This window comes from Poecile atricapillus, chromosome 5, assembly GCF_030490865.1.
Source record: "Poecile atricapillus isolate bPoeAtr1 chromosome 5, bPoeAtr1.hap1, whole genome shotgun sequence".
NCBI lineage: Eukaryota > Metazoa > Chordata > Aves > Passeriformes > Paridae > Poecile > Poecile atricapillus.
Window position 1 is genome coordinate 9,122,202 of NC_081253.1, and position 26,655 is coordinate 9,148,856.

General features: G+C 42.6%; 1 protein-coding gene across 1 annotated transcript in view; it reads left to right on the forward strand.

Annotated features, from left to right (window-relative positions):
* ESYT3 (extended synaptotagmin 3) overlaps nucleotides 1-26,655 on the forward strand; it is a 46,039-nt gene that overhangs the window by 19,045 nt on the left and 339 nt on the right. The window contains exons 3-22 of the mRNA XM_058839931.1: nucleotides 3,292-3,333; nucleotides 4,177-4,311; nucleotides 4,811-4,887; nucleotides 10,042-10,108; nucleotides 10,683-10,772; nucleotides 11,771-11,826; nucleotides 14,295-14,415; nucleotides 15,374-15,547; nucleotides 16,083-16,165; nucleotides 16,567-16,615; nucleotides 17,254-17,343; nucleotides 18,201-18,263; nucleotides 18,358-18,426; nucleotides 19,651-19,716; nucleotides 21,052-21,138; nucleotides 22,009-22,158; nucleotides 22,676-23,109; nucleotides 24,127-24,216; nucleotides 24,726-24,857; nucleotides 26,254-26,359. Coding sequence (XP_058695914.1) covers nucleotides 3,292-3,333; nucleotides 4,177-4,311; nucleotides 4,811-4,887; nucleotides 10,042-10,108; nucleotides 10,683-10,772; nucleotides 11,771-11,826; nucleotides 14,295-14,415; nucleotides 15,374-15,547; nucleotides 16,083-16,165; nucleotides 16,567-16,615; nucleotides 17,254-17,343; nucleotides 18,201-18,263; nucleotides 18,358-18,426; nucleotides 19,651-19,716; nucleotides 21,052-21,138; nucleotides 22,009-22,158; nucleotides 22,676-23,109; nucleotides 24,127-24,216; nucleotides 24,726-24,857; nucleotides 26,254-26,359 — 2,181 coding nt within the window. The remainder of the gene's footprint in view (nucleotides 1-3,291; nucleotides 3,334-4,176; nucleotides 4,312-4,810; nucleotides 4,888-10,041; nucleotides 10,109-10,682; nucleotides 10,773-11,770; nucleotides 11,827-14,294; nucleotides 14,416-15,373; nucleotides 15,548-16,082; nucleotides 16,166-16,566; nucleotides 16,616-17,253; nucleotides 17,344-18,200; nucleotides 18,264-18,357; nucleotides 18,427-19,650; nucleotides 19,717-21,051; nucleotides 21,139-22,008; nucleotides 22,159-22,675; nucleotides 23,110-24,126; nucleotides 24,217-24,725; nucleotides 24,858-26,253; nucleotides 26,360-26,655) is intronic.

Sequence of the window (26,655 nt, forward strand, 5' to 3'; positions counted from 1 at the left end):
TATCAGGCTGCACATGGCAGAATCCAAGTATGCTGCATTTCTTCCTGATGTTAAACTCCTTTTACCAGGCACAATACTGTTGAGTACAGCACTTTTAAAACGTTGCCTTTTAAGTCCTTGTTCATGCAAAAGCCTTGTTTACACTTCTTTTTTTCCTCCTGTATCAATAGCTAAAAATCCTGTTTTTTATAAAAAAAAAAAAAAAAAAATCCCCAGCAAAACCCAAAACAACCAAACAAACAAGCAAAAAACCAAACCAAACCCTGATAGATAGATTGCTGTGTTGTATTTGAACAGAATGGTGCTGTTGTGTCAGACATGGGTTTTGTTGATGTTGTGATCCTTCGTGTGGCTTGCTCCAGGGCAAGGTGGAGTCATGTGGAATTTACAGATTTTCTTTACTTGCTAGTAATTGCTCCTTACCTAGCGTTTTTGATCTTCAAAGCTCTTTTCAAATGCTAAGTAATTTTTGGTGCATTCTTTAAACTCTGGCAACAAGTATGCCTGCTTTTGTAGATGGGTAAAACTGATTCTGATAGTGGGACTTGCCCAAGGTTAAAGGATTAAATTTTACTCTGTGTTAGTATTAACTTTGGCACCTCTTGGTGTCTGGTTCTGGGCTTAATAGGAAGTGTTTTGGGCTCCTCCTGCCTGTGCTGTACAGATGAAAAACTCGGGGCAAGGTCTTGCTGGTGAGGCTCTCACCAGTAGCAAGGATCAGAACTGAGTCTGAAATCCAGAACACATGGTTCAGAAGCATGGAACTGCAGATGGTTTTATTTTCAAAACATATTAGGATATCTTAAATTCTTGGAATAAATGGTTGGGTTAAGAGGAGAGCTTGGTGGTGTCTCTGGGCTGAACTAGCCATATGACATGCTAGCTAATATGCATGTTATGGGGATATTCCGTGGGTAGGAAAGGATTTGCTCGGAGCTTATGTCTTACTACACAGTGGATAATGCAGTTGCAACACCTGGATACCAGGCTCTGCTTCTTCACAGAACTGCTCATTTAATTCATACCATTGAGTGGAGCTGAACTTTGGTTGAGAACCCACTAAAGTTTGGTGGCCTGTCATAAAGGGCAGAAAGCTAGTTTTCACCAGATTAATGTAATCAGCCAGTTTCTGTGGTGTTCTCTGCAAGCCCTGTTGTGTCAGCCCAGGAGCCCCTGGTGGTCTTCGGTCCCAGCCTTTGAGCTCCAGCAGTGCCATTCCTTCCATCTGTCCGAGGAAACTGAGGCACCAAGTGCCTGGGTAGGAGCTGGGTTGCAGACACCTGAATGAGGGGGTGTCAGGTGGGGTGGAAATGTACCTCAAATGTCTGCTATCACAGCATCTGGGGTGTGACACAGAGCAGTGTGATTCATTGCAGTTACTTTGGGGGTTTGCTGTGAGCCGTCCATGGTTCAGGTGTCTGTGACACAAATAATAAATTCAATTTTACTGTTTCTTAAGGTTTGTCTACCTACGGCCTCATTCTCATGGCTTTTGCCTTTTTCCTGATGCTCCTTTGTGCTGTTTAAAGTCTCTAGGAGCCTTTCCTCTAGTGAAAAATCCCAAAAAATTTTAATGATTTATTATGGTCCACATTTTTCCCCTGCACCTATGGGCTGTGACTTTCTCACTGGGAAGGGGTAGCCTAACTGTTGGCCTGTCCTTTCTTTTGGGTCACATCCCTTTCCTGTCTGTAAGGTGTTTTGAAGAACAAGCTCACCATTCTGCTTCCATTCCTGCTCTATCCTTCCTACATCTGATCCCAAGCTGTGGCCCAAGTGCTGCAGGATGTTGGGGCTTGGCAATTACACTGGAGCTGAGAACTCAGGATTTATGTGAAAAACCTTTAGATGGAAGATGGAAGGCTGGCAGGTGAACTGGAGGTCCCCTGATTCACATAATCTGCCTCACTGTAAAATGTCAGCAGCAGTTTGTCTGTGTTGATTGTCCCTTCTGGTGCTGAGATCTTGCTTCATGGTGCAAATAGACCTGTGCAGGCTGACATTTCAGTGAACTGCTATTGTCTTATTTAATGGAAAAGTTGCTATTTAGAGCATCAAAAGAAATTTCTTATAAAGAATATGGTAATATTACTTTGAGGTTTTTTAATGGGATCATTTGATACATTATTTTAGCAAGGAAAATGGGCTCTTCAGTCATGTATGAAGCTGTACTAAAAAACAGGCTACTGTCCATTCCATCCAAACATCTCTGAGCACCTCTGAAAGCTGATGAACAGTAAACCTCTGCCTGAAAATTGTAATTCACAGCTCTTGTAAGAGGAAGTATTGTCCTACCCAATTACTATTATCAGACTAGATGATAGTCAGATTCCCTTTGTATTCAGGTGCTCTAATGTCTATTCTGAGAAGTAGCTGCAGTGTCCTTCCCTTCTGCAGTAACCTGCTACCAGCTTGTAACACCAGCTGCAAATACCACATCCATAAGGCTTTAATGTGTGATTGTAATAAGGTGATTGTAACTCTTCACTCAACAGCTTCTTGCTGGGGTCTGAGAGATGAGTTACTTGAGAGTGGTCTCATACCCAGTTGTCCTGATGATGATTAAGCAAGTCATCACTTCAGGGAGCTGGTGGGATTTTGTAATGGACATATACACTTGCTGGCATTTGGTGTGTCTAACTTGAAAACATGATGTATAATTGACTCTTCCATTTTAATTACTAACCCAACCATCTTAAAAAGGTCTGAGAGGTGAAAACACTGGATTGTTACACGTGATAGGGTATGCTAATAGGTTTGAACTCTTAGAGGGCTTCTTTTCCCTGAAGCCATTGGCACCATGTTAATATTAGTGAAGAAATGCTGCCACAGCCAATAAGTTGAGTTTCCCAAGCAGGTTCTTGTATTCTAGTGTGGTGTCCTGGTTAGGGCGAGCGAGTACAGGAAACAGGTCTTGCACAGCTCATGATCTTAAAGGGAAGTAGATTCTCGTGGCTTCCCAAGGTGTGACAAAGGGAAGGATGAGAAATCTAATGCTGCTTTACATCATGAACAGGATGTGACACTTGCTTTAATCATGTAAATGTGCCCAGAGGCATGCTGATACATCAGTGCACGTGGGTTCTTTTGCCTTTTACTATTCTTCACTGGCTTATTTGCATTTTTCAGTTTTTCAAGGAGGTAATAAATTATAAAGGATGTATGTATGAAGGCAGAGGGATCTCAGCTTACTCTTAACACTTCTTGACACTCCATGCTAACTTTTGCATGTGTTGCAGTGTGCTCAAACAGATGGCATGTGACACTCACTTTATTTTTCTTTGCATCCAGGTTCACTTCCCTGATGTTGAACGAGTGGAGTGGCTGAACAAGGTGAGGAGCTCTGAACTCCAGCTGGGGAGGTCACCTGCTCTGAGCTGCATCCCTCCCATCCAAACTCTGTGGGACAAGTCTGAGAAAGTTATCAAATTACTACAGTGTAGCTCAATTGTATCAGTGTCTGTACCGAAGTATGGAGTCAAGTGTGAGATTGCCACAGTGGTTGAGTGCCAATATGAGCCTTGTTTGTACAAGTTTGATAAATTCAACAACACTTCATTCTGAGAATAAAAAGAAAAAACAGGTGTTTGTCTATATACGGACATATACATATGTATGTTATTATTATTTTAACAAACCTACTGGTATCTCCTCTTAACAGGAAGGTTCCCAGAAAGCACTGAGGCAAATGCTCCCATCAGCAGGTGTGGTCAACCTCTCAAAGCAAAACAGCTGAACTTGCAAATTAACATCCAATGACTATCCTCTTTTTGGGTTTTTTTGTTTTGTTTTTTTTTAGCAAATTTCCTTTTTTTATATAAAAGCTCATCACAATCCTTTCTAAATAAACCTAACTCCAGGGAACATTGTTACACTTTGGAATAATTAGGTACTATTGTACTTTAGAAATTTAACCCTGGGCTTTGTTGGCTCCTGTGGTTAGAAGCATTCTCTATGGTGCTGAAAACTCACCCTTCAGTTACCAAAACAAATTCCAATTCTGAGGAACAGAAATGGATCCTTCCATAAGGATGACTTAAGTGCACAAAGTTGACTTGGTATTTTAAAAGTACAGATATTAATAGCCAGGGTTCTGTAATGGATGTGTCTGTTTCACAGCAAAAGGTGTCTTACTCAAAGAATCTTCAGTGTGTTCCTGCTTTTGCCATTCTTTAGGTCCTCGTACAGGCTTGGCCATACTTTGGAACAATCATGGAAAAATCATTCAAAGAAGTTCTTGAACCAAAAATCAGAGCAAAGAGTGTACATCTGAAAACATGCACCTTTACCAAGATTCACTTTGGCGAGAAGGTAGTGGGAATCTTTTGTAACACTTGTGGTTCACTCTTTTCTGAAAAGTTTAGGTGCAAGGGGAGTGAGATGTTCAGCCCTGTAATAGCTTTACTCCCTCCTCATTTTGACTTGAGCATCTTCACCACGAAGGAAGGATCATACAGGAAAGACACACATCTCTTCCCTCTTGCTGTCAGTATCCTGGGACTGGAGACAGAAAAAAAAGGCCGTATCTATACTTACTTCTGTTGTACCCTTGCAACAGGAGTTTTCATTACTCTCTAAGGCTTGCAGAATGGCCTAGGACTACTTGCAACCAGCCCTGTGTTTAAGGACTGCCAAGGCTGTTCTGTCTTTAAAGAAAAAAAAAACTACTGTTGTACTGGTATACTCATGCAGTTTTGCAAAGTATTTAATTGATGCTTCTGTGCTCAAATTCATCAAAGTGAGTAGGACTTTTCACTTGCACTTAGCTTGATAGATGTTGACTGTATTGTATCTTGTTTGTCGATTTCAGTGCCCTAGAATTAACGGAATAAAAGCCTACACCAAAGAAATTGATAGGAGACAAGTTACCCTAGATCTGCAGATCTGGTAAGGTTGCATCATTGATATGTTGATGGTTCTTAACTTACTGCCTATGTATGAGTCATGCTGGACTGGGCATGGTGCACTAAGATGAGCCTAGAATGATATGAGATAATCTGACTCCCAGCTGGATGCCCTCAGTAGTTACAGAAGTGAAATGTACATCAGTCTCTAGACCAGAAATAACCTTCACAGCTCCAAGTGTTACCTACTCTGGCCCATCACGGATGCCATGGGTATAAGAATGTGTCCTTTGGCATTGTCGTTTTTGGCAGTGAGAACCAAAGTATTCAAACTGTGTTTCCTGTTCTTAGGAAAGCTCTCAGGTCTGGAGGTGCTTGGTCTGTCTTGCCCACTATGGTTTCTCATTAGTCCAACTTCTCCAGTTTTTCCAGAACTACTTGCACTACTTATTTTTTAATTCCCTCCTCTAGATTAATCCTTTTAGTCATCATCTTTTCTATGTGCCATCCAACACATTTGCTTTTTTGATTACAGCTGTTCTCTGATCAGAATACTGCCTCTAGCTCTATTAACAACAACAACAAAATTAGATAAAACATTTAATACCTCCCAGGCTGTTTTGAATGAGTTGATATGTTTTGTTAACATCAGAACTATTGCAGAGTAAACTCTCTCTTAGTTTAGCCCTGGAGAATGGAATTGCTGGGAGGATTACTGCTTGCATGCTGCTCTGTAAGTTTTAGTGGGTGACTGAGCTGCCTAATATAAATGGTTTTTCATGGTAGTGCCAGGAAAAAGCTGTGAAATTATGGACTGTCTTGGCAACAGCACAGAACTCCTCAGAACTGTGCCTGCTGCTTAATGTGGTAATGGCATGGCAGCATCCTCAGCCCAGGCAGAGCATCATCACTCCCTGTAAATTCACACGCTTGATTTTCAGTCAGGTGTTTCAGTGCTGTTGGCAAAGTGCTCTTTGTAATACCCGGGCCAGTGTTAGGACCTTTGGCAAATCATCTGTGCTTTCCATGTTGAGATTGAGAAATCTGATGCCCTTTAAGCCTTGCAGAAGGTTGCTGCTGATCTCTGCTAAACTGCTTCTCCCACATGTTCATTTGCACTGTCTTTTGACAATCCTCTGCAGAGGGATTCCCTCACCTCCACATTCCTGTCCTCCTGGAAGACCCTTCAATATCTCCAAACTGGCTAAGCACTTCTGTTCCTCATGCTGGTGCTGATAATCTAACCTGAGCTGATGCCATCTGATAGCCCCAGTATTTTCTGCATTTACGCAGGAGTGTGTAGTTCGCCTTGCTACTCTGGTGGGGGTCTCTTCTCTAGGGCTGCATTAAAGCCTCAGCTTCACTTGTGTTCATATGTCAACATCAGTGTCTGCAGCTAAGCTGTGTTGTGCATCCTGCAGTGTCTCCAGGAGATTGTTGTTTTCAGGAACAGGGAGAGGCAAATCTAAGATCAGTGCTATTATTTACCTGCCTTTTTCTGGATTACCAATAGAACAGGTTTTTTTGCTACTTTAGAGGAGATGGAGCTGAGTTGCCCCAGTGTGAGGCTGCCCTTCATTCTACCTCTAAGTCACTGTGCTGGTGAGGTTTAAATGACTGATCTGTTTACAGGGCTGTGTGCTGGCATCACAGCACTGGAGAAGAGAGTGATGTGCTGTGGGTACCTGTGGGGTGCACTGTGCAGTGCTGCCACGACAGTGACTCTTGGGTTAGGTTTCAGTGCTCTGTAAATGTTTCTTGCTTTCAGTCTCACAATAGTACAGGAGGACAGATTTTTTTTCCCTCCAGTTTTATCAAGAAGGCAACTAGTTGCTAAAGCCCAGAGACTTTGATTTGACATGGAGAAAATGCAGGAAGAGGGTAAGAGTAGAAAAATCCTTTTATTCTTACCCTTACTTTGTAGTCTGTATGGAAGCATTTGTGTAGTTTATTAGCCACTCATAGACATGTGATCCATGAAGACCTTTGTTTCACCTGTGCTCCTGATCTCACCAACATGGTGCAGTACTGAATGCCATGGTTCATCAGCTGTTCTGTGCCATGAGAAGAGGAGCTTCCATTCCTCTGTGTTAAGTTTGTGGTATCACAAATTACATCCTTTGCTTTGGGAAGTGTGAAAAATAGCACTTAGAGGTCCCTTATTTGTATGGGTGTAGCTGGCAACAGAGTCAGGGATGCAGATCTGGCACTGCATGAATTTACCAAAAGAACTTGAGAAACTGTTTTACTTAAATCTTGGCTGTAGCATCAGAGCATTGGGAATGGTTATGTAGAGCACTGTCCTATTATAGTCTTGGCTGTCCCATGCAACAGGACTGTATACTCCATTTTTCAAAATGAGAATTGTCCAAGTGCATCCGCTTGACTTCCTACAGCTGCTTTCCTTTCCACTAATTTTTCAGCTGCCTGAGCTGCTGCATAGCCATATAATCATAGGCTGTAATAATCAGAATTTCCAAGTACTTGAAGGCACTATTGCCTCCCTGAAAAACACCTTGCAATCCAGTTTCTTCCTATTTTATTAATATGATTTAGTTTTCATAAGCATTTTTCATTGGAAATGTTCTGAATTTTCTTTTGCATGATCTTCTGTGGCATTTACAGTACATGAGATGTCATAGGAGAATAGGTTAATAATTGGCATGTGTACAAATTCATTGATTGCTATTTACTTTTTGAAGAGAATCTCTGACTTCCTGTCAAGATTTGAGAGCTGTAAGGACAGTCTCTCTCTCTCTCTGATGAAAGAAGTCAAAAGAAATGTGCAACAATACTTTGAGCTTTAGTGGAGTTTGGGATAGCTAGGTTTGTAGGCTCTTAGAAGAAACTGAAAGCATTTCGGAAACTGGTCAGACTGGAGCAAAAATGGATACCTGCCCCCAGAAGCCTGACTGGACAGGGAGAGGGGAAAGACAGAGGTGATCTGGCTTTTCTCATACTCTGTGTTGCCTGGTTACATTTTCTACATCTCTCTACTTTGTGTAATTCTGTGTGTTTGTCTCCCAAGTCCAAAGGCAGACTAAGCATAGTCTGTGTTACAAAGCACTTGAAAAGGTTTGGCCAAAGGAGGGTTTCAGTATGGGGGCCATGAGAAGATGGGGCCCCTGGGCAGTTACTTTATAGGGGGGGAATTGCCTGGGCTTTTTCTAAAGGGGCATGCAGACATCCAGGTTAGTTAAACTTGCCAGCTCTGGTAGCAACCCTGTCTTCAGCCAGTGAATTGCCTTTGTATCATAAACACTGGGCCCAGATTTTCCAACCAAGTACAGAGGAGACACAGATACGTGCACTTGAACAAGGTTCTCATCCACAGCACAGGCATATCTGCATCACCTTGTGCTACAGGTGATGTAGGAGAGAAACAGGTGAGTCTTCCATCCTCCACAGGTGGGTAAAGCACAGCCCTGTGTAGGGTGGAGGGGCTCAGCCCTCAGCTTTTCAGTGTCCAGTCTTGAGTTTGGCTCAGGTGTGCTCTGGGGCAGGACAGCAGAGAGCACAGCAAGGTTATGCTGCACAGAGGAACAGATGGAAGCACGAGCAGCTGGGATTGGAAATGAGGAATAAACTAAAGAACAAAGAGTTCATCCTTCCTACCAAGCACCCTGGCAGGGGGGTGATACCTATATGAGGCAGACATAGGGTAATTTAAGGCTCAGGCTCTGATAAGACTTCTCTGACATCTTTACTGGAGAAAAGAGACATCTAGAACTGAGTGGGAAGAGTTTCTGACTGTGTGGAAAGGTAGAAACACCACAGCTCTTACTTGTTATGTTAGACACTTGCAAAAGCTGACTTAAATCCTCTTGGACTAATTACTTCAAATTAAGGAACTAATTTTGGCTTCTCATTTAGAATTTTATTATAACAATGCTCTATTAGCACCCAGTGTAATTACCTGTAAGATAATGTGAAAACTGTTGAAGCTAACAATCATAAATAAGTTTAATAATGTCACTAGCTTTTAAGAAAGATTGTCTTAATTTTGGCATAGTTTATGAGGTTGGAAGTAAGAAATGAGAATGATGCAACATTAAAGGCTTTATTCTGTGTGTTACGAGCTCCTAAAATTCTGTTAGGTGACTATCTGTAAACAAATACACAAAGAACTTTGCTTGCAAAAGTGGAGGCAAATTCACAGAGTTGCAGAGTCCTGGTACATTTTTTAGGGGTGGGAGGGAATCTGTATATGTGCAAATTTGAATTTGTGGCAACTGCAGCACTATTTGCCCATATACATGTGGTCAGAGCAGAACTCCTACCCTTTCCCTTTGATTATGGAGTAAAGTTATGCAGGCAGCAAGCACAGCACATTCACTGCTGCAGTACCTTCACACCCTGTTTTACCTGCAGGGTGTTGGTGTGTCTGCAGCTAGAGCTCTTTCTCAGAGGGCTGAAAGGGAACTTGGTAGCTCCCTTCAGTTGTTTTCTGCCAGAGGCATCAACAGATCTGTGAGGTTCTGCTCCCTGGGGAGTGGCTATTGGTTTCTGCATAAGGTGATGTTTGTACTTTTATTAAAGTCTAAGGAGCTTTCCAAATTGCCAAAGTACTGCATTCAGCATTTGCTTTATTTAAAGCCTGATGTTCTCCATGGCAACTGACCAAAATCTGATCTAAGTTGTTGTCTTTGAATTCAGCCTCAAGGAAGCCAGGTTATTTTTAGTGATAAATTTGTCCTTCAAATGAGTTTTGGGTTGTGGGCAAGGGTGATTTATGGGATTTTTGGGTGTGGACAAGGTGGGAACCCCATAAGTAATGGCAGAATGGCTCTGCACCACCTTGGGAGCTGGGTCACCAGGGTGTGGGCTGGGATAAGGCTTTTGGCAGAGAAGGGAGCAACTGGGCAATTGCTCTGACCTTGGATTTTGAATAAGCATCTTGTTCCCCTTCTTGGAGCAAGCTTGCTTCAGCCAAACACTAGTCTTAAGAATGGAAAAGTAACCTGGAAATACAGATGTTGCTTCAGTGTTTTACAGGTATATCAATATCCCTGCAGCATTTCTCTTGTGAAAGATCTGACCTTTGTTCAACTTCCCTTTTTCAGTCACTTGGAAATCCATCTCTGCCTGTGGGATCACGTTGTCAATCCTGAAACTGATTTCATTTATACTTTGTACTGCCCCAAATTTCTCATGGGACTATTGCAAACTGTGGAATAATGTGTGAATTTTCTTTCAGTTACATAGGGGACTGTGAGATTCACATGGACATATCGAAATTTAATCTTGGCGTGAAAGGTGTACAGGTGCGTGCAGTGCTGACATTGTGTGTTCAAGGCTATGTGGGGCAGGAGGTAGCAGCTGCCAGTGGGGAGGTCATGACACTTAACTGGGAAACCAGCAACTATCAGGCTTGGAATGATTGGCTTTTTCTCCTTGTTCTTGGCTGGGGAAATCATGCTTTCCATGGAAAGCACTTAAATACAACTTCTAAGTTTTGTAGCGTGACTTTTAAACAGGGTCAGTGCTGGAGCATTGAGTATGTGTGGGCCAGCAGCTGCCTACCAGAGTTCAGAGGAGCTCAGAGTGTTGGTAGAGAACTTCAGAAGAACCATGATGTTCACAAGCTGATGTAAATTAAACCAAGAACCTGTTCTTGGAATGCTCCATTGTATGAGAGGATTGCAGAGACTCCACAAACACAGAAAGCATTATCTGATATCAGTAGCAATGGTCTGGGGGGAAAAGATTTTGTTATTAAGTTCTAAATAAAATTACTTCAAGAAGAATTTCTAAGATTATCTCCATCACTGAAAAGCACAGTTTTGAAGCTGCATCATGAGAGCACCTTATCCCTGAGCTTTCCTGTTGTGTTTGCAGTTGTATGGGACGTTGCGGGTGATCCTGGAACCTCTCCTAACGGATGCACCTTTTGTTGGAGCAGTGACCTTGTTTTTTATGCAGAAACCGGTGAGTCAGGAGTGAGCTGCTCTCTGCAGGCTGCTTTGTCTTTCGTGCTTGGTCTTTGGTGAGTGACACAAGCTGTCCATAACTGTGAATGCCTCACAGTTAAGGTGCTTAAATGAAAAATTGTTCAGTGTCCCTCTTGAACTCCCGGAGGATGTGAATTAATTTGCTCTATACTTTTGTAGTAGTGCCTGAACAGTAACTTGCTTCCCTCTAAGAATGGGAAGACTGTCTTATGGTGGCAACACAGGAGCTGTTTCTTCAAGGTTTCTGGCTGCTGGATCTTCCCATTCACAGATTTTAAATACAGTCATTTTGGAGACCATTCAAGTCATGGTTGCCTTTTGAAAGCTTGCCTGTTTAATGTCATGTACCTTGTACTCAGTTGTGGTTTAATAAAATATGAGAAACCTTCTAGTCTTGTAAGAACCAGTTATCTTACAGTACACAGCTTTGCTTGTGGTTTATGCTCTGCTTGAGTTCATGAAAGTCATGCATTTTTTATCTGGAAGAGGTGTTTTTGTGTTCAGATGTAGCAGTATTCTAGGACGTGAAAGAACCTCTTCTAGTTTATTGTAGGAATCGGAACACAGACTCCTGAAACCGGTGGTATTTGTAAATCCCCCCTGTCTCAGGGCATAGGCCAACCCTTAAATGAAAGGATGGGAAAAGAACTTCAAAGTCTTACTAGAGTTGCTGAATTTCCTTCATGACCCCAGGGCATCTGCCAATGACCATTGCTAAGGGCTGAATGCTGACTTTCCTTCTGCTTGCAGAAGTTAAGTTCCAGTGATAGCCTCAGTTCAGGATGGCAGATGAAATAGATAAGGGAATTGATACCAGCTGTTGATTCTAATGTAGAGATGCAATTGGTGGTACAGATTTTCCTTTTTTTAGACATCTGGCTCTGTTCTAGCAGCATTTCCCTTTTAAATTCTACATTTATTTTGAAGTAAATTTTAATAGACCTGTATAATATTTTCTTCCTGATCTTGTTGTAGCATTTGGAAATCAACTGGGCAGGCATGAGCAACCTTCTGGATATCCCAGGGATTAAGTGAGTGTCTCCTTCACTTTATTCTTCAAAAAACCTCTGGAAGTTGGGATGTAGTTCTTGAATATCCATCAAAGCTGTTGTTGAGAGCATGGTGTGTGAGGTGTTGTGCTGATGTTCATCCCATCATATCTGGCTGTGGCAAAACCTTCTTTTCATGTTCTGTCAAAATTGTTTCAATCACGTCATTGCATTTAGGATGGAAATTGTAAATTCCCCAAACAACGACTTAAAAACTGAAAAATAATTCCTTCTGTTTCCCGTGTGCCAGTTATTTGCAAAGGTAGATGAAGTAGGTTTAGACTGGCAGTCTGCTTATTTTTATTTACAGTAAAGTGTAAAAAGGCAAGGTATCACAGAGTTGCAGTCCCTCTGATAAACTCAAGTACAATCCATGATAAAGAGAACTGCAACAGATTAATAAGGAGAAAAGTTTCTTTCTATGTCATTTGCCCACCTTTTAGATGTAGCTCTTCTCCAGTGCCTCTTGGGTTAGGATTACATACATGAAACTTGCAAAGCAAGGATGAAAATCTTAGTGGGTTTCAGTACTGTTTCAAACTGTTTTACCAGATTGGGGATTCTGTTTGTCCTTGTTCTTTAGTGTAAGGAGAAAATTCTGTTGCACAAGAGGAAAATACATGGGGTTACACAGCCACTGCCTTTCCCCCTTTCACTGCAAATGCAGACACTTCTGTTCCTCTCTGCTCCCATGCAGCTCATGGTTTGCAGAGTCTTAGGAAGTGTCTGGCCACTTTACGTGCCAGTTGATGTATTAAAGATCCTCTGAAGGCTTTTGATGTTATATGAGAGGAAGCTTCCTTTTTCTCTTAATTTGAGGCCTGAGTAGCCTTTTGCCCTGAAGTTTAGCCTGAGAGCTCCAGTTTTATCAGAGGAATTAATCTGTTCATTTCTAACTAACAATTTTCTTTGGTTTCCCTAATCCTTGCTGGGAGAAGTCATGTAGGTGTTCCAGCCTACAGCCTGTCATATAATTAAGTGCAAATTTGGTGTCCTAAATTTTTACTGCTTGGTTCTCTCAGATGGATTTGCACACAGAAACCTTTGCTTGTTCCTCAGCAGTGCAATGAAAGCTGGGAGCAAAACATGCCTGACAATGAATGGGCTGAAGTACAGGTTGAACAAGAGCCCTCCCTGTCAAATTAATTTGGCTCACTTAAGATAGCAAAGAAACTGGATGTAGTCATCTGTCCTCACATACAAGCTGTGTTTAGTTGGGTGTACCCTGAGACTTGAGAGAGGGGACAATTCTGTGATATTCCTGTGGGGTTTATTTTACAGGGAAGCTAAGAGCCTGACCAAGGTTTCTAGTTTACCACTTAGAGTAGAAGGCTTTTCTTATGTTCTTTATGTGTGAATCAAGCTTCCTCTTTGAATTGGGACAATTTTGTTACAGTCTTACCCTTATAAGCACTAGATCTATCAAGAGGATGAGTCTTTCAGACACTTGGTGCTCTTGAGTTTTCCTCTTAATATTGTTTTTTGCTCACACCAGGTTGTATTGATGTGTTGAAATTCTCTCATTAATCACCTGGAGAGTACTTGGACATCTGTGACAGCTGTATACTTCTTTTTCCTGCCATACAAAAAGAGCAGTTGTAAATAAAAGATTTGAACTAGAAAACTAAAAATGTGCAAGCTGTAATTAGGCTGGAAAATTCCTTGAACTCCAAGATAGTGCCCTCAGTTTGGCCAGTGTGATCTCCAGTTACTTCAAAAGAAGTTTTCCTTCTTACTGTATAATCTGCCAAGATCCAAAACCTCATCTGAGGAATTATCTTGGGTTTTTTTTAAATGTATCTGGCTTCTTCAATTTTGTGAAAAGGTCTCAGCAGGTAGCCAAGAGTAGGCAGCAGTGTGTGCTGTGGCCATTCCTTAAGTCTATAAACAAACTACCTGAAGGCCTTGAGCCCCCTGTGAAATGCTGAAACTTCCTGATTCCCTTCTCCCCTTGTCCATCTCTGGTGTCATTCCTAAGGAAACGAAGAAGGCACTGGAGTCTGACATGTTTGGGTGAGTGCTTGAAGATTTCACACAGCCTAAGCTCCCATTCATCGATGATGAGCCAAATTCACACCCTGCAACAGGGATGCTCCATATTGCAAACCTGCACCACTAAATTGAAGTTGAATGGCCACTCTGCAGCTCTTTCATAGAATCATAAACTTTGATTTATAGACCTTTATAGATCACCAAGTCCAACCATTAACCTAACACTGCCAAGCCCATTACTAAACTGTGATGTGCCTAAGCACTTTTACAGATCTCTTAAATGCTTCTGGGGATGGTGACTCAACCATTTCCAAACATTGTATGTTTGACAATACTTTGTAGGGAGCTAGACCACACCACTCACTCTGCAATGCCCATTTTTTCCCTGTCCCTCATTTTTCCCTTCTGAGTTGTGACTGGTTGTGGAGATTGAGGTTGCCTTTTTCCCCCACCTGCAGTGTAATGTCAGACTCACTAATTCAAGACTTCATTGCTGCACGGCTGGTTCTACCAAACAGGATCACGGTGCCTCTGAAAAAGAACATGAACATTGCCCACTTGAGGTTCCCTGTCCCTCAGGTGAGTTGTTTATTCAGTGACATTGTGTTTATCTACCTGAGTGTGCAGCTGCCACCATGTGGATGCATCCAAGGTTAGTGTCTTTGGATGCTGCATCAGCTCTTTCAACCTGAATTGTGGGCTTTCAGTAGGTAGTATTTCAGAAATATAAAAGCAGTTTTGGATAGTTCATAATTTGGGAGGGGGAAACACGGGTACTGGGAGTTCTTTCCCTCTCCACATGTCATAAGGAGTCTGTTTGTACTCTGGGCTCGTTTACCAATTAAACCTTTCTGCAGTCTGTAACTGCAGATCTGCAGTACATGCAAACAAGAGGATAAATACATAAGCAATGAGTGTCAGGCTATTTAATATTTTTACTAATGCTGTGAAGAGGTGTAAATGGGGAACTTGGAGGATGACATCTCTTTGTTACAGAAAAAAAAAATCCTAAGTATACATACAACATATCCAATCTCATCCATCAAATACCTAATACACTTACTAACAAGGATAAATAAAAATGAGTGACAAAGGCATGCTCCCTATTGCAAACTTACATCACTAGATTTAAGTGGAATGGCTCCTATGCAATAAAATAAGAACCTGCCAATGAGTGCTTAGTTTCTCCTTCAGTCAGTGGGGGTTGATCCTTATACTTGATTTGACCATGGCTGTAATGCTGTGTGCATATGTATATTTCTGATTTTAAAATATATTGAATAATATTTCCTACACAGTTATCTAGATTAAACTGTGCATCTGGTTAAAGGAGCTTTTTTTCCCCTCTAGGTAAATGGTGGAAAAAGCATTTTATTACAGCTGTCATTGGAAATGTACTGCATCAAACTACGTGTCTTTGCAGAACTGTCATGGTGACTACCCTTCCTGCCTGAAATAAACAGTTTTAGGAGGCAGCATGTTATAATTATCCAAAAATTGCATTTTCATGACCAATTCTGTATCTTATTTTATCCAGGGAGTAATAAGGGTTCATCTGTTAGAAGCTGAAAACCTTGTCCAGAAAGACAATTTCCTTGGTGCCATCAGGGGGAAGTCTGATCCATACGCTCTCGTCCGTGTTGGCACCGTGCAGTATCGAAGCAAGACAGTCTCCCGAGATCTTAATCCCATTTGGAATGAGACATTTGAGGTACTGAACCTTTTGATCTTTCCATCTGTAGGATACACAGCCATTTACATCCCTGTGCTTTGCAGGACCTTCTCTTAGCTGACTGCACTGGGACAGGTGGACTTCCTTGTTTCTTGGTTGAGGCATTTGTGTCCCTTAACCAAACTCAAATTTACATTGTAAACTTGAAATGTCATTCAGGTTGATCTGATTTACATGTGTGGGGTTTTGGAGGAGGTGCAAAGCATTGCTTTAAATATCAATCAATGCATCAGTCAGTGCAGCTGTGGGCTGCTCTAGCAGCATTGGCTCCTCTCTGCTCATTAGGGATACTAGTTTGAGGGGTTTAACTTGTAGCTCAAAAATAAATAAACAGTGTGAAATATTTTCACCTATAATCAATTATATTTGTTATGCATTTAACCATAAGAAAGAACAGAGAATGTCCTTAATGTGTTAAACAGCTGTCAAGTGTCATGTTCTTGTCCACAGCCCGAGCCTGAATATGTATATGTGAATGCTTTTTATTTTTAATCAATACCTCTTTCTCCTCCAGTTTGTTATTCATGAAGTGCCTGGTCAGGACTTAGAAGTGGATTTGTATGATGAAGATCCAGATAAAGATGACTTTATGGGCAGGTAAAATAGCAAGACCTTTGATTAGGGTCCAGTAGCCTCTGCTGTGGGTCACCTGAATTATTCATACTGGAAATTTAATACTGTTGAAATTATTCTCTTTGCCCAGATATTGATACCACGTAATTAGTTCCTAGTGCAACTACTGTTGAACAAGGTTACACTCCTGCAGGGAATCCTGGGAAGCCATTAGAAGTGATAGTTACTTGAGATTTATTTCAGTTTTATTTTAGTTTTCAAAATATTTCAAGGGGGAGACTTCAGGAGTGTAAGTGTGTTCCTGCACACACATGCACAGGTAATGTGGAGAAGTTGTTATTTGGAACAGACTTGAGAGTGGGCTCTTTTGGTGATTTATGCTGTGTGCCTCAATATACATTGAAATGTTTGCGTTTGCCTTTCAGCTTGCTGATAGGCCTGGTGGATGTAATGAATGACAGAACTGTTGATGAGGTAATGATCACAGCTTATTTCTATATGTGGCTGGTGGTGTGTGCCTACATGCACTCATTTGTGCTGTTCCTCTGCTACTATGGTGTTTCTTTGTACTTAAAGCTTCCTTGCACAGTTACACTGCGGTATTTTCTCAAAAAGATAATACCAAAGTAGCAATTGCAATGATTTTTATGACCAGGCTGGTAACCCCAGATAGCCTTGAGGCTATGCTGAGCCAGCAGTGGGATATCTTCTTGATACCTTCTGTCCTTTGTACAAATGTTTTGTACAAAGCTGCAGATAGCTTGGTGAAGCAGCGTGTTTGCTGAGGGAAGAAATGATCTGATCGTACTGTCAGATTCAGTGGTTCATCCTGCAACCCAGCACTCTACAAACAATGCCAGGGTGCCTGTCTTGTGCTGCTGCTGGTTCGAAATAGCCACGTGCTTTTGCCTGTTTATAGGCATCTTATTTTAATTTTCTTCTGCCTTGTACCTAATGGTATGTGCTACAAACTAAGTGTCAAAAATGCAAGCTTAGGTGCTTGGAGTAAAATTCATGTTGTCTACTGTGTGCAAATCTCAGAGTTTGCAACACATATATAAAAGTTACTCTGCCTCTCAGTTCTCAAGTAACTCTTTATTATCTCCATGTAGTGGTTTCCCTTAAGTAAGACGACAAGTGGACACTTGCATTTAAAACTAGAGTGGCTTTCACTAGTAAACAACCAAGAAAAACTACATGAGGTGAGTGTATTTACTTAAAGGATTCAGGTACTCTGATCCCTCTCCAGTCATCAACAAAGGAGTGTGTAAAATTAGAAACCCCAGGCAAACTCACGGGAATTTATTTTTGTCTGGCAAAGTTTTGATGTGATTCTCTCCCTGTTGCTCCTGCAGAGGAAGGGCATTTGCTTGCCCCAGGTCTCTTGGTAATTCAGGAGTAACCCAAATCTGGCAGCTCTTTTTGCCTGAATTAGCAAAACTTTGACTCACTGCAAAGTGGTTTCTCAGGGGCTCTTTTCTCCCACAATTTTTCTCCTCCCTCTTCATCTAGGATTTGTGTAAGACCCTGGACTCCTGAAATAATCTGTACTAGTCATAGGCAAACACCCAGCATAGGTGACTGGTATTGGTACTTGCCCTTTCTAAATGGTGTGTTGTTTGTCCAGCTTGGATAAAGCCCATCTCCCAAAGAGGCTGTTTCTTCATAACCAAGCAACACCATTTGAGTTCTGCTGAAGTGAATAAAATTGTTCCCAGGCTTTGTTCTGCTGACACTGGATTCATGTTGATGTATGTGGTTGAACGTGTTTTTAGGTGTCTTGCTGCACTGGGGAACCCAACCAGTTCTGCACAGAGAGGTTGACAAACATTAAAGGCCATGAATTGAAAAGAGTTGCACATCTTCTTACTGGTCTGCTTAGAACTCTCATGCTGTGTTGACTTGGGCTCCTCTGAATTGCAAGTTTTAGGAGAAAGGCAGAAAGCTGCTTAGCTTTCAGAAGCTGCTGTAGGAATTTTGCTATGTTTTGCATTGTCCTTGGTGGGTGATCATGACTACTTTGTGTTTTGGTTTGGTTTATCTTTCCCTGCCTTCACAGGATAAGAAGGGTCTGTCTACAGCAATTCTGATTGTCTACTTGGACAGTGCCTTCAACCTTCCTGTAAGTACAAACCCCATGCAGCAGCCTTCACTCCTAACCTCCTTTTTTTAAAGACGACAAATTAATTGTTTTAAATACTCTTTCACTAATTCAGAAAAACCACTTTGAGTATTCGAATGGTGAATGTGGAGCAAAGAAGATCAAAAATAACAAGTACATCAAGGTAAAATTTATATTCTTCTCCCTGCCTGCAAAACAATGTTCTGGATTGTGTGGTATCATAGGAGCTGGTGCTGGCAGTGGTTAAAAAGAAGTAATCTCTCCACTGTCAGAATCTAAGTGATCAGGTGCTCAAAATAGTGATCGAAAGCCCACCCCAGTGATAGTCTAGGAGGTCAAAGTGGGAATGCAACACATAAATGTTTGATTGTGTGTGTGGTTGTCCTTTCTTATATAAAAGAGAGCCTTCAGACATCAGACTAGGTCATAATATCCTTGCTGCTGCTCTTTCTTTCCTGGCTGAACTGTTTCAGCTTGACATTGAGCTGGGAGGAATATGCTCATTTGTGGTAACTTTCCTGTCCATTGGAATCCTGACCAGCAGATTCCTCCCCTCTTGGCTTTAGAGGGATTCAGAGGCCTCTCTGTCATTCACACCTTCTCTCTCATAGCTTCTGTTTACTTTTTCCCCCATATACTGCATTTTGCTACTGTGATGTAAATGGCAGGTATAGGGAAGAATGTCTTTCTCCTTTCTTGAACAGGCTACTCACAAGTACAGCTCTGAGCTATGGAGAACGCTTCCCATTCTCTCCAAGTAGCTCCTCTCCTAAATACCATCTTTACAATTTAGATGAGTTACCAGCATTGTGATACACATTACATTCAATAATCCTTAATTCTAGACCTCACTGTGTGCACTTTGTATGTGGTGTTGTGCCAAGACCAGATCCTCAGCCTTAACCTTCTACAGCATTAGTGCAAAGAGGTGCAAGAGGTTCAGTATTGTTGCTGCCAGACAGAAATTGTCATTTGATGCCAAAGACTCACTTCCAGCTGCTTTGAAGCAAGTCCCGAGCCTTGGAAACCAATTCTGAGAATCCTGGTTCAGTGAGGAAAAATTAAGATTTCCCACTGAGCCTTCAGCTCTCCTCTCTGTTTCCTCACAGCTTCTGTCAAATTTTTAACTGCTCACCTGTTGAAACCTAAATACATAAAACTTGGCTTAAATGTGTACTCTTGATGGTGGAGGGTAAGACTGCTGTCTTATGGCTGGAGGGTTTCCTGTGTGCTACACTCCTCAGGTGTCCCATATCCCAGAAAATACTGACAGTTTTCCAGCAACTTACTTCAAGTAAGAGTAGTGGTTTGATATTGCTTCCTGCAAACTATAAATTTCTTAATGTTTTTTTCTGCCTTCTTCTTTCTTCCTTGTATTAAATGACAGAAGATGGAACGAGAACCTTCCTCCTTTGTCCTGCTCACAGTTGGGAACAAGACTCAGAAGAGTAAGGTGAGGCTGTTTAACTCTTCTGCTTCCATTAGATACTTTCCATCTTATGGGTGACTGTCTCCAAGTATCTCCTAGGAAGGGAAGGACTTCTTGTGAAGCTGATGTGAAGAGCTGTAGCTGTAGTGCCAACTGCAAAGCCTGGCAGTGGAACCACTGTCACTGAGTTGTGGTGGTGGATGGTGTCTGATCAGCTGCTGTACACATGTGTAGTTCCATGCCTGTATCCAAGAGCTCTTGTTGGCCCAGATACTCTGGTTCTATAAATCTCCAATCCAGCTCATGGTTTCTCAGAACAGGGTGTCATTTGCATCAAGCTGGCCTTTATTCCTTCCTCAGAGTATTTCCTGGCTCCTGCTTTACAGTTTCACAGTTTTACTGTTTTGTTTTGTGTTTTGTTTTGTATTTAAACCTGGACAAGATGGATCTGTGTCTTCTCCACTTTCAGTATATTTTTCATTATTTAAAAATTACTTTTGCCTCATGAGTAAGAGCAACAGCTGAGCTCTGCCCTCTCAGTAGCTGCCATGTTCACTGTCCTGCATCAGGATGTGGATGAACTCTTTGTTCTTTTGGATTCCCAGCAAGTAGGAATGAATCCTGTTGACTACACATGAGCATACAGGACTGGCACCTATTTTCCTCTGTTCCTTCCACCTGCTCCACCTAGGAATTGGGTTCTACTTGTATTTTTACCTTTTGTGGCTTTCTCTTTCCCTACCACATCACCTGCCTCTCCTAAGCTAGTTCAGGCTTCCAGGCTTTCCCTGCTCCTTTCCACTTGCTGCCAGCACTCATGGCCTGGCAGGGACAGCTGGTTTACAGAGCAGCCACAGTCCCTGTGGGTGCTTTCTGTGCTCTTTCATCTTTGAAGTGGATGGTGCTGAAGCTGTGCCCTCCTACTCTTCCCACGAGTTCAACACTCCTGAAACTGCCCCTCCAGCTTTCCTGCCCTTCCCTGTCAGCTCACTGCAGCTTTGGGAGCTGGCTCAGAGTGCTGCAGGCTGGAAGCAGAGCTCTGTCTCTCCCTGGGTGGGAAGGTGGGAGGGAGGGAGGGAGCAGTGCCTTGCTGCAGGTGAGGCAGGCTGCTGGTCCAGGCAGAGCTGGTGGGGCCAACTGCAGCTCACCAGACTTGTTCTTTGGCATTTCCACACCCCAAAGAAAAACATTCTGGTTTTGCCAGAGACTTTGCTTCCATATGCTTCTGACCTGGAATTTCCACTCTCTCTATAGAGTTGGGGTGTAGCATCACTGAGGGTCACCATGGCCCTTTGTGGTGATCATTGTCATGGATTCTTTGCTTCTCAGACACTAAGCTAATGTATGTTCTTCTTGCAGACCTGCAATTTCAGCAAAGATCCCACGTGGGGCCAGGCTTTCACCTTCTTTGTCCACAGTGCTCATTCCCAGTCACTCCACATTGAGGTGAGAGAAAAGCCTTTCCTTTGAAGACCAACTGCACATCTGTAGGAAGAAACCTCTTCTATGGAGCTCAGTGCTGGTTGTTTCTGTGTGGGAGTGTCACATACTGGGTTCCTTCTAGTAAAGGTGGAAGAAGCACCTGTTGCACAGACAATTTTCTATTAGGTGGTGGTGGTATTTCCCATTTTTGGTATCTACCTTTGCTCTAGCATCGTGTAATGTGCAGTATCTTAGTTCAAAATGTGGGATGTTTCTGGCTGCAAAGTGCAAAGGGCGTTTCATACAGGTCTGTGTGTAGTAAAGGCACCAATATTTTGCTGTCAGAAATTGCAGCCATCATGATTCTCAACCAGAGCCCTCCGTCTTTACCTCTGTGTTCTGGCTCGTTAAGCAGCCCTGTCTCTCATTAGTAGCATTTCAGCCACAGCCAGTTCTGTGGCTGGTCATTTGGATACAGAAAGGGATTGAACTTGGAAGGTGTATTGAGGTTAAATACTAAACTAACTATTACCTAAAACATATGCAAAGATTTACACCAGTTGCCAGCTCAGCTACTCAGGACATTGTCCCCAAAGCAAGCAAGGAAAAACAAGTAAATCTCAGGGCATGTTTTTTCTGCTAAAACAGTTCTTTCTCTGCATAGTTAGAGATGGTGTTTTTACTCCAAATGTACCAACTTGTTACACTCCTGAAATAATGGCATCACCCATTTGGGGGAGGTAACCATACTGAAGCAAATAAGCTAATTTTGGTTTCTGTCTGAATTACCTTCTTTCTTTGCTTTTGCATTCCCAGTGGTATGCTTCCCAGCTAATACATTTACATTATGCTTTGCCAGCTAATACATTTTTTTTTTTTCTTCCATCCCCCCAGATAAAAGACAAGGAGCGGGATAGTGCCCTGGGAACTTCAGTGATATGTCTTTCCCACTTACTTAAGGACCCAAACATGACTCTGGATCAGAGATTCCAGCTGGACCATTCCAGTTCAGATAGCTTCATTAAGATGAAACTTGTATTGCGGGTAAGTTGTTCTTTCCCATATTCACTCTGCTTCCCCTGCAGAAGCATCCAGTTGTAACCAGGCAAAAGAGATGAAAGGTGAGCATGGAGAAAGGCAGCTTAGCTTTACAGTTGAGGAAAGTAGAAGTGTGACAAGGTATTTAAGTGAAATTAGGAGTGTATGGTGAAGTTGAGAGGTATCCTTGAGGTTTCCTAAAACTTAGTGCAGTGCCATGGCTGAAAATTTTCTCACGACAATGAAAAGTTGGCCTGAGAAAATGTGAGCTGGGGAAATCAGCACTGACGCTTAGGAGTTGTTTCTCCACTGTGCTCTGGATCAGTGCTTAGACACTGCTGAGTACAAACACAGTAGGATGGGAGGAGAGAACACTGCAGTGAATCCCAGGGGCCCCTTTCATCTCTAATGGCAGAGTCCTGCTGTTACAGTTTTGTGGTCAAATTTCCTCCTGGGTGGTAATGCTGGCATTCACCCCAGTGCTATGGGAGCAGCACTCACTGTCTTCCCTTGTGATTTTTAGGCACTGAATGTTGAAGAACCTGATCCGCAAAGAGTCAAGGCTGGTGTCAATGCCTCGAAGCCAGGTCCCGTGCATGTCATGGAAAAGGCTGGAAATCAGCAAAAGTTTTCCTCTCCACAAGTCTCAAAAGTACCTCCCATGAGCAAAGACTCTGCAGCACTTGAGTCTCTGCCAAAAAAGGACAGTGGAGAAAACCTGGACACTAAAGACAGTTCAGCAGCTGCTGTACCAAGTGAAACTGTGTCTGGCCTTGATGAAGCAGAGGGCAAGCAAAACCCAGAGCATGGCCCACCATCAGCATTGCCCAGTGGAGCAGTGGCTGTGCCCACACTGCCTGTCCTGCAGGAAATGAGGGTGGCACCCAGTGTCACTTCACTGGGGTCCCTGCCTTCTTCCTGCTTTGAATTAAGTAGCAGCAACCTGGACATTCATAAGTAGGTGTTCTTCCAGCTGAATTGCTCTTCTCTTGGGGAAGTTTAGGTGTTACTGTTGCATAGAGTTGAATTCAAGGCCGCTGAGGTGGTGGGTCTCAAGTCACCTTATAAAGAATTGACCTAAGTATTCCAGTCAACAGCAAAGTATCTCCTTTAGTATCTCCTAAATTACAGGGCACTGTCAGAACAGGTGTAAAGGGAAAGCATTCACTCTATGGCTCTCCTAAGTGCTGCATGTGTTGGCGTTATATTGTTGAAGAGCTTCTCAATACTCATTTAGCAACACAATATTGGAAGTCTGAACATCCCACTTCTGTAATAACTTAAACACTTGATAGGCACCTCTGGCTGCTTAAAGCTCTGAATGTGTTTATCCAACACATTTTAAGACTGATAATGCTGTGAACAAAGATTTTGTGGATAGATGTGCTAGTGTATGTGTCCTTCCCACAGTGCTCACTGTGAGGCTGCTCTGTCAGGCAGGATGGAGAGAAGGATTTTTCCCTCCTGGGGCACAGAATGGAGTTTGTGGAATCTTAATGCATCAGAGTAGTTACAAACCAGAACATCAAACTCAGTTCCAGCTGCAGTTTGGTGAATTGGTGACTGGTGAATTCTCTAGCTCTGAGCAGGGTTTAATTTATAATCTATTTTTAGGCAATGTTTTGGATTTTAAGCCACTTTAATAACATGCAGAAAGAAATATGAAAAAGGTCCCATTTTGCATATACAGACATTCCTAAGGGAATGTGTAACACACTAACTCGTACTTGGCTGCCCCATCTACAGTGGGCCACGTAGGAGCTTTTTTGTCTGTTTGTGTTGTGGGACTGAAATCAGGTACCTGTAGAGAAGGCAGGGATGGGGCTTCTGTGGGACCTCTGTGGTCCAGCTGCTTCCTAGACAGCAAACCTTAGGATGCCAGGAAGAAGGATGGTGCCCTGAAAGCTGGTTTTAGTCTGCTTGTGGGCTGTTCAATGGCTGTATGAAAAGCCCTGCCTGTGCAATGTCTTGCAGCGGGACTGAGGTGCCTCTGGGGGAGATCCAGCTGACGGTGCGTTACGCTTCCATTCGGCAGAGCCTCGTCGTGCTGGTCAACGGCTGCAGGTACTGCTTTGGATGGCTCACAGAGGGAGGAGCTCTCTCAGCTGTGTCAGTCATCCAGCAAAGCTGGAGCGGAGCCATGTGCAGCAGGAGATGCCTTAGCACTGGATGACTGCCAACTGTGCAGCATCTGTGCCCAGCTCTGGTCAGTGCCAGCAGCAAGTCAGGGAGAGAGCCCAGCAAATTGAGCTCATTGCAGTAGAGATACTTCAACTGTCATCCACCCAAAATTTCCTCTGAACAGCACTGACAACTGGTGTGTGTCTTGGGGTGTTTGGTTAGATCGTGGCAAGGATTGATACCTATGACTGCATATGTAATTGTTAATTTAGGAACCCCAGTAAGTGGCCACACCCTTAGGAATAAAAATTTAAACTAAACAACTTTAAAGTTTATTTGCTTATATTCCAACTCCTGAGAGAAATGTTTTTGGCTTGTGAAGGGTTGGTCTGATTCCAAGAGAGTCAAGGTATTAAAATACACAATAATCTTGTCTGTGTTTCTTTTAACAGGAACTTGGTACCCTCTTCCAACCGTGGAGTCGATCCATATGTTCGTATATACCTGCTTCCAGACAGAAGATGGATAAGTAGGAAGAAGACTTCTGTTAAGAAAAAAACTCTGAACCCCCAATACGATGAGAAGTAAGAAAATGTAAATTATTATTATAGTTGGAATAGTTATGATCTCTGTGTAATGGCAGGGCTTCTTAAGGTGTGCTGCTGTAGCTCCTAAGGACTCTCTTGTGAATGTTCTCAGGTTTTCTGAAACAAATGGTGCTTGGACTGTGATTTATAAGTACTTGCAAGTGCCCCTTCCCTGCCCCCAGGCTGCATTTCCTTCTTTGCAAACTGACATTCTCCTACTGTGTTTAGCTTCTGGTCACAGCAGAGGCAGTCTGCCCTTTCAGATACCTCCTAGAGCATACAGCAGTATGCTGTGACTGCTCTGCCTGATGCTTATTCTGACATCTTTCCAAAGGTCCAAGGTAGAAATGCAGAGCCTTTTGAGACTGGACCGCTCTTTGGGCCCACAGGTGGATGTTATCATCAAGGCCTGGTGGGAGCAGGGTAAAATGCTCCCACCTCTTTGCAGACAGTGTCACAGCTCTGCCACAGAAATGGAATCTGTTTTGCATAAACCCAAACACAGTAACACTTAGAAGCAGAGCTCTTTTGAGAGGTGGTTTTAATCCCATAATTAGAGGGAGGTACACATGAAAATATGCGAATATTGGGTCATCCTAGGTGGCTTATATTTTTCCTGTGTTGTGCCCTTTCTGTGTAAGTCAAAAATGGAGAAAAGATTTAAAATCATTCATCCTTAACACCCAAAACACCAAAGCTGAGGATTCTGCTTAAGTCTATTCTTAAGTAACTCCACTGATTTAGTGCCATCACAGCAGCTGGGAACAGCATGTCCTTTTCCTCATCCTCAGTACTGACGTATCATGCACATCCTTAATTCAGGATAATGCTTAGCTCCAAAGCACCTGTTTCACAGCTCTGACTTGAGGAAAAGCTATTCAGAGGGGAAGAACTGGAGTGATTTGGCATGGACAAAACTCACTTGACATTAGCCGTGTGTGCCAGAAGGTTGAGTCAGAGCCATTAAGAATTTAATTGCCATGGGTTTCAGCCTTTGTCCGTTCTTGGTGTGGTGCAAGGCTGCTCTGTGAACTTGGGGGGTTGGCTAATGACTATTTCCTCTTGAGTAATGACTATTGCATGGAAAACACACTGATCTTCCATGGAGGGGAGAAAATGATGCTAAATGGCATTTCATCATGGATGCATGTTTTCCTCCTTCCCCCTGGCACAGTGGACAGTCTGAACACAGTGTTGTCATCTTTCATGAGGCCTGGAAGAGGTGTTCTGCAATGTGAATAAAACCTCACCCTAGAATTGCCTTTTCTCTGTGTTCCTCCCTGTTAAAGTCCTGGCCATTTGATGCTGTACTCTGTCACTGTATTCTACCCACTGCTGCTCAGAGGATTTTACATTTTGCCTTAAGCCTCTTCTTTTTAAACTTTATTTCAAGGTTTGAATTTTTTGAATCTTTGGAAAATGTCAAGAAAAGGACACTGGATATTGCAGTGAAAAACAGCAGGCCATTCATGTCACAGGAGAGGAAGGAGCTGGGGAAAGTAAGTTTAAACAATCTCCACTACAGGTATAACAGAGCTGAATGCTTTGGGCTATCCTGAAATGTGGCTCCAGTAACTGATTCTCAGTAATAGGACTAGCAATCTGGAAACAACTTTTTTTCTGCCAGATTTTCATCTGAAGTGAGGCTGTATCCATGTGGGAGCTGCATGGTCTTATTTCAGTAGGGTGTTCCTGAAGTAAGTCCTGGTTCCTGGGCCCTGGTGCTGCCAGTGTGGAGAATGGCTCCAAAAGCACAAACATGGAGCTGAGAAAGGTGTGGGACTAAAGCCCACAG